This window comes from Dendrobates tinctorius, unplaced genomic scaffold (assembly GCF_039654945.1).
Source record: "Dendrobates tinctorius isolate UK_male_01 unplaced genomic scaffold, ASM3965494v1 ptg000388l, whole genome shotgun sequence".
NCBI classification, from domain to species: Eukaryota; Metazoa; Chordata; class Amphibia; order Anura; family Dendrobatidae; genus Dendrobates; species Dendrobates tinctorius.
Window position 1 is genome coordinate 8,081,170 of NW_027362054.1, and position 12,031 is coordinate 8,093,200.

The window sequence follows — 12,031 nt, forward strand, 5'->3', positions numbered from 1 at the left end:
TATTATGTCAGGCTATCCATGTTCTCTTCTCCTCATGCCGGAGCTGTCCTCTGTGTTTTATCATATGGTGAATATCTCAGCAGCAACGTTGTATTGCAACACCATGGAGACTACTCGTATAATTATGAAAAATGAGTTTAACCTAGGGTTTAAATATTTACATGGCTTGTTGCTCAGAGGCGCAAATGCAGTTAATGAACACAACTGCATAAATGAAATTTTTTGACTGGCCTGAACCAAAACTTACAGAATACACTGCAGTGCAAGAATAAGATAAAAAGTCAGAATTAAATAGAAGTGTCACAAATGTAAAGATCTTAATGCTGAAAATTGCAGATGTCCTGTTTTTGTCAACAATCCTTCCACACTTTCTCATATGACTTTTGATTAATAGTAGCAATAAAGAAGTAATAACCTGGTAAGAATTTTTAAGTAACTTGTTATTATGATCTGAAATATCCAAATTCATCAATTACAGTGTAAGAGAAATATTCCCAAAATGATACAATTATTACCTGTCTCAATTACTCCTGAGTGTCTGGACGCAGTGAATGACTTTTCTGCGGCCCAATCTAGGAATTAGATGTGCTGATCTGTCGGTATGGTGATGGACAGCTCAGCCGTCCAATCGGATACTTGAGCATGCTGAGCTGTCAGTGTCTGGAGTCACAGTCTTACCGTCCAGTCAGGACCAGGGTGTTCCAGGGCTTCATCTATGTCTCTTGTCCAGAGTAATTACTTGGATATTTTATAGCTCTCTGCTATAAGCTATAAGCATGTGCTTGCTCTGTGCTCCTTTTCTAGTATTCTGATCTTTGCTGCTCGACCTAGGATTTATCTTGACCATCCTTTTGCCTAGCACTTTTGTCGTGATCCACTAGCTTCTTGGAATATTGACCTCTGATTGTTTCCTGACTACGCGTTCGTCTCACCCCTCTGTCTATGACATACTCTTGGATTTTGACCCCGACCTCTTAACTACGCAACCTCACGCATTATCTGTGAGTAGCGACTAGTATCATATTCCAAAACTTCAAATGTTGACAGGAAACCATGGGACTTATGTAACATATTGCAACAAGCTTACCTAGATAGAGTGCATGGAGGATGTCAGGTGGTGCATATGCAGTACTGCTCATCCGACCATTCAAAATCCATTACCCATTATTTTAAAAGAATTTTCCCATGATTTTGGAATAAAAATAATTTCCACAATTGAATGTGTTAAAAAAAATGTTCCTGTGCTGAGATAATCTTATAAATGTCCCCTGCTGTGTACTGTGTAATGGCTGTGTCTGACCGTGCAGGGACATTGTCTGATCATACAATGGGCTGGGGAGGAAGAAAAAGAGAGGATACAGACAGGATAGCATTGCATCGCAGCTGATTTGTTTCTGTGAGGTTAAAAAACATTTCACTGCCTGTTTTTAAGCAATGTTTTACCTCACAGAAAGAATCAGCTGTGATCCCCCGCTGTAATGTCTGTATACTCTCTTTTTTGTCCTCTCCTGCCCTAGAGCTGTGGTATGATCAGACCATGTTTCTGCACAGTCAGGCACAGCCATAACACAGGGGCATATTTATAAGATTATCTTGGGACAGGAACATTTTTTTTAAATACATCCAATTGCGAAACTTATAATAAAAAAAATCTATTGATTAAAATATTTATTAAAATTAAATTTGTTTGTGAGAAAACCTCTTTAACACTATGGACACTTTGGACACAACTTTCATTGTATGTAATAGGAATGTTGGTCAATACCTTCTGCTTCTTGCAAACAGTAAAGTGATGGAGTTGTTTCTTTCCCTATTCTACTTCTCTGCAGATTTTAGGTTTTCATATACAAGATAATATTGACATGTTAATAACAATAATGCATTCCCATCGTTTATAGGGAACTATGGAATCTCAGCCCACCTGGGAGAAATAATACTGATCTGCAATATGCCGACTGGGGACCACATGGGAGCCAACTGGTAAGTCAGCAATAAAATGGCTACCACTGTAACTAGTTAGTATACCGTGAAAATAGGCAAAAGAGGTAGGAGAAGAAGGTTGTAATATATGTCCACTAAATTTCCTACTGCTTATATAGCACCAGCATATTCAATAGTGCTGTACAGAAATGATCACTCCCATGAACCGTGTCCTCAATAGAACTCACATTATAATTTATTTCTGTAGATATACACATAAAGGCCATTTTCATAGAAAGCCAAATAACCTATAAACAATTTTTGGAGTGGTGGAGGAACCTGGAGACCCCAGAAGAAACCCACACATATAAACTCCATGCTGAAATTGATCTTAGTCAAATTTGAACCCAGGACACCGGTACTATAGGACAATAGTGTTAAGCACTAGATAGAAAATCTTCTCTATGTATACCACACTTAACCGGGTCAATATATGGCATAAAAAAGGGTTGTCAGAGCAAAATAAAACTTTGCCCAGAGATTAAAAAATAACACTCGGCTATACTCATCTACTGGCACTGAGCTTGATGCAGGTGGGTGCTGGTAGGTTTGCCGAGTTTGTTATTTTTTACATATACAATCTCCTGTGCAAAGTTCTATTTTGCCCGGATGAATTCTTTAAGTACTCTAGATAGACTGCGTAAATTTTGAATATCTGTGCTTGCTAACAAAACGTTATTGATAAATCAATTATTATAGTCCATATAACACACAACATTCTCAGAACAGTGGGATACATACTAGAACTCCCTCCTTATAGTGCCATGTTTTTAAACCAAGATGGGCCTAAAACTTGTTTTCCTATCCCTGTTTTTTAAATGACCCTTGAGCCGGTTCACATTCTGCTTTAAAATGATCCTCCAACCTGGAAATGAAAAATAAACTATACATTTGTCATGTATAGTCACCTTACCTAATATTCTCCATTTGCATCCCACTGCCTCCACAAAGAGTGGTTCTTATATGCATTCAAGATGGTCACCACAGCGGCATGGGGAGCACAGTGGTAAGTCTGAGCCTCATGTACCTTGCTTTCACTGTGCTATGTAAGCATAGTTCACATTTACCACTGTTCTATATGCCACTCCATCGATCATCTTGGGTTAAGGAGAATCAAAATGCCAGCCTCAGAAAAGGAGTCAGAGCTAGGCAAATGGATGGCATGGAGTAGGGTAACTATAGATGACAAATGTATGGTTACTTTTCTTTGCTCAAACTCCAAGGGAAGCCACATGGTCTTCCTCCACGATAAGCATAGTCTTGATTTTACAAATTACATATATAATTAATGAAAAATCACTCTGGCTTCAAAGCTATAATCTCCTAGTGTTTCTAGATGGCCCATTATATGGACATAAAGTAGCTTGTTTTGCTGATATGATTTCTGGAAAGTATGGAAATCTTCACTCCTAGAAAAAATCTGGTCTTCAAAGGTGACTTGAATAAAAATACATTTATTTACAATAAGAGTTACAATTAAAAAGGAATAAAGATGAGAGATAAAAACATGAATATGGTGGCACCTATGAATATGAGAGTGGGATCTGGTCTGCTGCAAAAGGATCCAGTATTTAAGTCAAAATTCTAACTCATAGCTATGGAGACTCTGCACATGCCTAAATCACAGAATATAGCACATCAGTAATCATTAAACAATTCATGAGCAAAATAGAAACAATAATTAGTTTTCAATGGCTGTTAGCTTCAAAATGCCCCAAGACCTCTGATTTCTGTGACTACACTGTAGGCCCAATTGGTTTTGTTAGCTGAAATTAACATGACTTTATAACTTGTGCTAATTTTCTTTATCACTACCACGTAGCCTTACGGTACCCTTATGTAATAGAGTTTAATGATCCCACTGTATTAAAAAAGCCAATATTTAATCAATTGGAAATTGCGGTGAAATCACAGAATTGCATTTACATCAATGTTTTCCTAATAAATACAAGGTCCTTAGGTACATAAAGATCCAACTTTTTGGATGTTGCCAAATGACCTGTGAACTTTTGCATGCAACTACATCTCATTCTATAACTCTTTTAAATAAAATATTTTATTCTTTGATTCCAGGTGTTCATCTTTGAAAATGATATATACTATCAAGAAGTGGCTTCTGGCCCAGCTCTTAGGCTTACTTCATCTGGGAGTCCCGAAAAAGTGCTCAATGGGATCTCTGACTGGACCTACCAAGGTTAGTCTATGTAGAATGCATTCATCTGTGTAGACAGTCAGTGGCTTTCTTTTTTTTTTTAATTGTGGGATTTTTCATTGAAAGATTTTATTGTTTTACAAAAACAAATGCAATACAAAATCTGAACCCACCCACCACCTCCATACCAGGAAAAAGTCCCACATGCATAACAAGATGTATATTGCAAAGACGCTTTAGAAAATATATACAGTATTATACAATATGCAAAAAAAATAGCATAATACATACAGCAATATGCACAATCTCAAATACAGTGTAACTTCATAGGGTCACCCCTTATTCTACACCAATTGTCTCCAAAGATCCTGGAATAACTAATCTGCTTATATGTCAAAAAAACAAAATCATATGTATGTTTTTGTCACATTTGTTCATTAACTGCAGTGTTCTGATGCATTGTGCATGTATACAGGGCCGGTGGTATTATCTAGAGAGGGGCCCCCTGTTGTGAGCATGGCCAGCAAGGGAGTAACGATCGCGGTCGCAGAAGTCGTGACTATAACCCGGGCCCGTGCGAGTCAATGGACCGCCGCTGCAAGCGCAAACGTCAACTGGAAGTGTGTTCTAGGACGCACATTCAGCTGAAGTGTATTGCAGACCATAGCCTCACTGGGGTCCATGCGCTGCAATAGACGCTGCTGGCCAACCAGAGACTGGCAGCTGACGTCAGTGTGCACGTGACTGGGGGGTGCAAGGCAGTGACGTCATGCGCTCCCATCACTTGCACGCTGAAGTCAGCTGCCGGCTTCATAAGAGGAAGTCATACACCACGGGAGCGGAGTGAACCAGGAGGCTGAGGTCCACGTGGAGCAGTGCCTTGCATGTGAAGTTTACTGTACTTGTTAATAAATAATTAAATTTAAAAAAATTGACGAGGGTCCCCCCTATTTTGAATACCCAGCCAAGGGAAAGCTGTTAATAAACCTCTATTTTCCTATAGGAGAAGTAGCAATTTGAGAGATCTAATAGTCAGAAATAGAATATAATATAGCACTGATGGCTGGTTTGAAAAAAAATACATCCAAGGGTAACTTCAGATGCGGTAGCTGCTCGTTCTCCCACTTGTATAATACAGACAAAGCGTTCCGTTTAGGATCAATGATATGTTGCTTTAATGATTTTGTGTCATGCAGGACTAAGCATGGGGTATATGCAATCTTCTGCCCATGTCAATTCTGTTGCATAGGGAAAACCATAAGACCCCTGTTTGTTTGATTTTAAAGAATATTATTATTCTATAACCACTGTTAAAGGAGCCCTTCTACTCATCAAATACATGTATGAATATCATAACGCTGATCCTAATTTTTTATGCCTTGCAGGAATAGAAATGGTTAAGTTTCCCCCACAAGGTGGAAATCACAATCTAATAATATTAAAAAAAAGAAGCAAGGTGGATTCTTAATGCTGTAGCCCAGGGTCCCTTGGGACTTAGTGATTGGCTATGTCCGTGTTTCTGTAATTGTTTTTTAATATTTTTAAATTGCATGGTTTTCTATGCACCGATTGTTATATTCTGCCCCTGCCTTCTTACAAAAGGAAGTAGTTGATCCATCATTGTTAGTTTAACCCGTTGAAGCGCCGCTGCCCGAAATGTCCGTCGTTCTCTGTTCCTCTCCTGCACACTCCCTGCCCTCCAATCAGCTTGTCTTTGTTCCAATGAATCATAGAAACATTGAGTCATAGAATCGTAGAGTTGGAAGGGATCTCCTGGGCCATCTAGTCCAACCCCCTGCTCAAAGCAGGATTCGCTAAATCATCCCAGACAGATATCTGTCCAGCCTCTTTTTCAAGACTTCTATTGAAGGAGAACTCACCACCTCTCGTGGCAGCCTGTTCCACTCATTGATCACTCTGACTGTCAAAAAGTTTTTTCTAATATCTAATCTGTGTCTCCTCCCATTCAGTTTCATCCCATTGCTTCTAGTCTTTCCTTGTGCAAATGAGAATAAAGATGATCCTTCTACAATGTAACAGCCCTTGAGATATTTGTAGACAGCTATTAAGTCTCCTCTCAGTCTTCTCTTTTGCAAGCTAAACATTCCCAAATCCTGCAACCTTTCCTCATAATTCAGGGTTTTGCAGACCAGTCACCATTCTGGTTGCTCTTTTCTGAACTTGCTCCAGTTTGATGTCTTTTTTAAAATGTGGCATCCAAAATTGGACACAGTATTCCAGATGAGGTCTGACCAAAGAGGAGTAGAGGGCAATAATGACTTCACGTGATCTAGACCAGGGTTTCCCAACTCCAGTCCTCAAGGCACACCAACAGATCATGTTTTCAGGATTTCCTTTGTATTGCACAGGTGAAGCAATTATCACCTGAGCAATACTAAGGAAATCCTGAAAACAAGATCTGTTGGTGTGCCTTGAGGACTGGAGTTGGGAAACCCTGATCTAGACTGTATGTGTCATGATCCATGCTGGATCAGGACTGATAAAAGCACAGGTAACCTTTTTTTTTCTTAAGCTGTGCTTAAGTTTGTTTTTTGCCCCCGGTGGCCATTAGGATTATTGCACTGTGGTGTCGTTTCTTCTAAGTTTGCCCCCGGTGGTGGTGAGCGTCATTGCACTCTGGTTTCTTTAGTTAAGTGCACATGATTATAATGCAGGTGTGATTGCTCTGGCTGCTATAAAAGAGTCACAGGTGTTGCAATCAGTGTTGGTGATAGTGTTCATTTCAACCATCCTTGGTGGAGGAAGGAGCTGGAGAACGTTCCTTGCAGCACTGTCTTAGCCCTGGTGTGGAAGGAGTCATAGGGGATTTCCTTGTAGCTCTGACAGAGCTTGGTGGCAGCGATTCAGGAGGAGGGCTGCATTCTGGTGGTGGACTCTGTTGCCAGGAGCAAGTACAACAGAGTAAAGCTAAGTGGTGTTTCCCTGTTTGTGTTTTTCCTTAGTGTGTATTAGTACAGCGGTGGGGCCAGTGCCTGCGCCACCCAGCTCCCTAGTAAGGGATAGGTGTAGGGTGTGCTAGGGCGACAGGTTCCTGATCGGCGTCCGGTGCGGAACCGGCATAGGGAACATTAGGAGCGTTAAGGACACTGATTCAGGGGAGTGCAGGAGGTCTCCACATCCCCTTTCCCTATTGCAGGGCCCACCGTTGTAACTGTTTCCCCTTTCCCCGTGTCTTGTTGTTTTAGTTACCGGCCTGCAGGCCGTGTCACACAGGACAGTATCACGTGCCGCGTCTTGTTGTTTTAGCTACCGGCCTGCGGGTCGCGTCACACAGAACGGTCATCGTGATATTATCACCAACCGATAACTTTTTTTTTTCTGCTGAGCCATGGACCCAGTTCAGCCCTTTGCCCAAATGCTGCAGATCCTTACTAATGAGATTAGGGGGCTGCGCTGAGGGTTGGTGCGGCAACTGCGGCTGTTGGTGGGCTCTGGGGGCTTGGTGTCAGAGACACCGCACTGAACTTGCTCACTGAGCCAGTGCGCGTGTCCTGAGTAAAGCGAACAGTGCTCAAAGCTACCTGTGGAGCGGGCAGCAACCGAGTAGATGTGTACTTCACACCCGCAGGACCTGAAGCACGTGACTGCTAGGGGCGTGGCCTAAACTTCACAGAGCTAGGAGCTGCAAGACAATTCCTAGCAGAGTAACTGCGAGACAAAGTTACCAAGGGGCATAGACAGTGAGAATAGTCAGGATGTAGCCAATGAGTCACACACAGAAATAGCTGCAAGGTACCAGAGGGGCGAGCAGAGAGTAGTCAGGTCACAGGCAATGAGTCATACACAGATAGTTGCAAGGTACAAGAGGGGCGAGCAGAGAGTAGTCAAGTCACAGGCAATGAGTCATACACAGATAATAACGCAGTACAAAATCAACAGGCAAACTCACAACGGGAAACAGAATCGGGTCAGAACTATATAAACAAGCTATAGCAACAAACAGGCACACGGGGGTCAGTACACTCGGCCAAAGGCAAAAGTATAACTGGCAGGGATTGAAGCTACCCAGGGGTTTATGAAGCTCTCCCAGAACCAGAAAGAGGCCACAATCATTAACCCCAAGTGTGCAGGTCAAAACCTGCACAGAGCTCCAGACATTAACCCCCGGTGTGCAGCTCAAAAACCTGCACTGGGATCATGACACTTGGTTCAGGAACAGGCTCAGCCAGAACCCGAGATATTCCTCCCTGACAGATTTTCTGGAGGGAGAGATCAATTCTTGGTGTTTCATCAAGCCTGTAAATTATATTTCAGGCTGCGCCCTCGTTCATCAGGGAGTGAAGAGCAACGGGTGGGAATCATTATGTCCCTTCTTAAAGGGGATCCCAAATCCTGGGCCTTCTCCCTACCGGATGATTCTCCATCATTGGTGTCCATGGACGAGATTTTTGCGGCTTTGGCGCTTGTGTATGGGGATCCTGATGGCGTCGCCCTGGCGGAATCCCGACTCCGTAGGTGTTAACAGGGAGCCCGGGTTGCTGAGGATTACTGCTCAGAGTTTAGGAGGTGGGCCACTAACACTCAGTGGAATGACCCTGCACTTAGGAGTCAATTTGTGCAGGGTTTGTCTCCAAAGTTGCAGGATACTCTGGTGCAGTACGCAGCCCCCAGGTCGCTGGAGGCCACCATGTCCCTTGCCATCCGGGTGGATAGACGCCTCAGGGAAAGACGTATACAAAAAGTGCCCCCCTGATGTCCTCGCTAGGGAGGAGGACCCACCAGTGTGGACGGATAAACCCAGACAGCCGGTGTTGTTGATACTAAAAAGGGGTTGTCTGTGGCTCATGGTGGTGGGGGGTATTCTTTTCCTGTGGGAAGCCTGGCCATTTTATGAGAGCCGGCCCAGTTCATGCCAAGTCTCCAGACGAACCTATGCAAGTAGGAGGAGCTAGTTTGTATTCGGAGCTGCCTAAAAGTTCGGGGAGTGGTGTCGGCATGTTTCTACTGTGGGCAGACTGGTCATGGCCTGAAGGCTTGCGCATTGTGCGCCAAATTATCTGTGCCATCTGAGGAGCCGCATTCCCCTGGTCGCTTGGAGGGAGGCGACCAGGGAGTATACATTTCCTCCATTTTGCCCGACCAAGGTACCATGTCAGCAGAGGTCTTGGCTTTCGGGGTACCGGAGGTGATATCGGTGCTTGTGGACAGCGGAGCAGGAGTCAGTCTGGTGGATGCTCGCTTTGTCCTGACTCATGGTCTGAGGTGTAGGACGCTAACCCAACCTATTAGCGTCCAGGCCATAAACTCTGTTCCACTGAGCCAGGGGAGCTTGACCCAAATCGTAGGGAATATCCATCTGCGTATAGGACATCATGAGGAGTCCTTGTCATGCTACGTCTTGGAGGGAATGCCAGTACCTATTGTTTTAGGCCTCCCTTGGCTGAAAAGACACAACCCGGTAATAGATTGGTGGGTGAGGGAAGTGGTCAGCTGGGGGCAGTCGTGTGAGGACTGCTGCCTAGGAACTACTGTCTCTGCCGTCTCTCCTCAACGGACCCCTTCCTCTCCGGTGAGAGCAGCAGATGTGCTGCAGAAGAGTAGAGGCAAGTCTCAACCCTTGCCATTAGCCAACCCTGAGAGGCGCAGACCTCGTAGTAGGAGGGGTTGGAGGGTGGTGTTTCCCTCTGTGAATTGCGGGGGTGTGAGTGTGGTGACACAGGGGGACGCATCTGTTGTCAATCCCAGAAAGAGTTCTCCAAATGGTTACAAACGAACGAGTGGCAATAAACGTTCAGGTCTGGACCTGTGTGTGAACGAGCATGAATGGGTAACCACCAAAAAGCATCCAGTGGAAGTGTGTTGTGGAGTGTTACCAGCTCATACCAAACATACACATACACCACTCGTTCCCCAGGTCAGCGCTTCGGAGATGTGTGGTGCCTCCAGAAACGTTGCCAATACCTGCGGGCTCGTTTGTCATCAACCTGACGTGCAGGTAGTGGCTAGGGTGAACTCTGGGTCTGGGCGTCCCCGCTGTAGGTAGTTCCCTGATGAGGAGCGGTCTTGAGGGTCCAGAGGCCCCTCATTAAGGGGAGGGTACTGTCATGATCCATGCTGGATCAGGACTGATAAAAGCACAGGTAACCTTTCTTTTTCTTAAGCTGTGCTTAAGTTTGTTTTTTGCCCCCGGTGGCCATTAGGATTATTGCACTGTGGTGTCGTTTCTTCTAAGTTTGCCCCCGGTGGTGGTAAGAGTCATTGCACTTTGGTTTCTTTAGTTTAGTGCACATGATTATAATGCAGGTGTGATTGCTCTGGCTGCTATAAAAGAGTCACAGGTGTTGCAATCAGTGTTGGTGATAGTGTTCATTTCAACCATCCTTGGTGAAGGATCAGCTGGAAAGCGTTCCTTGCAGCACTGTCTTAGCCCTGGTGTGGAAGGAGTCATAGGGGATTTCCTTGTAGCTCTGACAGAGCTTGGTGGAAGCGATTCAGGAGGAGAGCTGCATTCTGGTGGTGGACTCTGTTGCCAGGAGCAAGTGCAACAGAGTAAAGCTAAGTGGTGTTTCCCTGTTTGTGTTTTTCCTTAGTGTGTATTAGTACAGCGGTGGGGCCCGTGCCTGCACCACCCAGCTCCCTAGCAAGGGATAGGTGTAGGGTGTGCTAGGGCGACAGGTTCCTGATCGGCGCCCGGTGCGGAACAGGCATAGGGAACTTTAGGAGCGCTAGGGACACTGATTCAGGGGAGTGCAGGAGGTCTCCGCATCCCTTCTCCCTATCACAGGGCCCACCATTGTAACTGTTTCCCCTTTCCCCATGTCTTGTTGTTTTAGTTACCGTTCTGCGGGCCGTGTCACACAGGACAGTATCACGTGCCGCGTCTTGTTGTTTTAGTTACTGGCCTGCGGGTCGCGTCACACAGGACGGGTCATCGTGACAGTATGCTTCTGTTAATACATCCTAGAATTGTATTTGCCTTTTTTGCTGCTGCATCACACTGTTGACTCATATTCAGTCTGTGATCTATTAGTATACCCAAGTCTTTTTGACATGAGCTGTTGCTTAGCCCTATTCCTCCCATTCTGTATATGCTTTTTTCATTTTTATTGCCCAGATGTAGTACTTTGCATTTTTCCCTGTTAAAAACCATTCTGTTAGTTGCTGCCCAGTGCTCCAATTTATTTATATCTTTTTGAATCCTTTCTCTCTCTTCTCTAGTATTAGATATTCCTCCTAGCTTTGTGTCATCAGCAAATTTAATCAGTTTACCCTCAATTCCTTCTTCTAAATCGTTAATAAAGATGTTGAACAATACAGGGCCCAGGAAAAAGCCCTGTGGTTCCCCACTTGAGACATTCTTCCAACTGGATGTGCAGCCATTTACGACTACTCTTTGGGTCCGATCACTAAGCCAGTTATGAATCCACCTAACAGTTGCCTTGTCCATTCCATACTTTGTCATTTTTTTCAATAAGGATTGTGTGAGATACTTTGTCAAATGCTTTGCTGAAGTCAAGATATACTATGTCTACAGCATTTCCCTGATCCACTCAATCAGTGATTCTGTCATAGAAGGAAATTAAGTTAGTCTGACATGACTTATTAGTTACAAACCCATGCTGACTCTGTTTAATCACTTCATTCTTATCCAGGTACTCACATACATGTTGTTTAATAATTTCTTCAAAGATCATTCCTGGTACAGAAGTCAGACTCACCGGCCTATAGTTGCCTGGGTCCACCTTCTTCCCCTTTTTGAAGATAGGAACAACATTTGCTCTTCTCCAGTCTTCTGGGACTTCTCCTGTTCTCCAAGAATTTTCAAAGATTATGGAGAGAGGTTCAAAAATTTCTTCTGCTATCTCCTTCAGTACTCTGGGGTGTAATTCATCTAGACCTGGAGACTTGAATTCATTTAGTTTAGCTAAGTGTTTCCTC

At 43.9% G+C, this 12,031-nt stretch overlaps 1 protein-coding gene across 2 annotated transcripts in view; it reads left to right on the forward strand.

Annotated features, from left to right (window-relative positions):
* The window catches only part of LOC141076136 (inactive dipeptidyl peptidase 10-like), a 491,503-nt gene that overhangs the window by 286,612 nt on the left and 192,860 nt on the right, over nucleotides 1-12,031 (forward strand). For both annotated transcript variants that reach the window (XR_012227421.1, XM_073563456.1), the window contains exons 7-8: nucleotides 1,899-1,980; nucleotides 4,054-4,174. Coding sequence is in view for 1 of the 2 variants with exons in the window: in XM_073563456.1 (XP_073419557.1) it covers nucleotides 1,899-1,980; nucleotides 4,054-4,174 (203 nt within the window). In the remaining variant the exon portion in view is untranslated. The remainder of the gene's footprint in view (nucleotides 1-1,898; nucleotides 1,981-4,053; nucleotides 4,175-12,031) is intronic.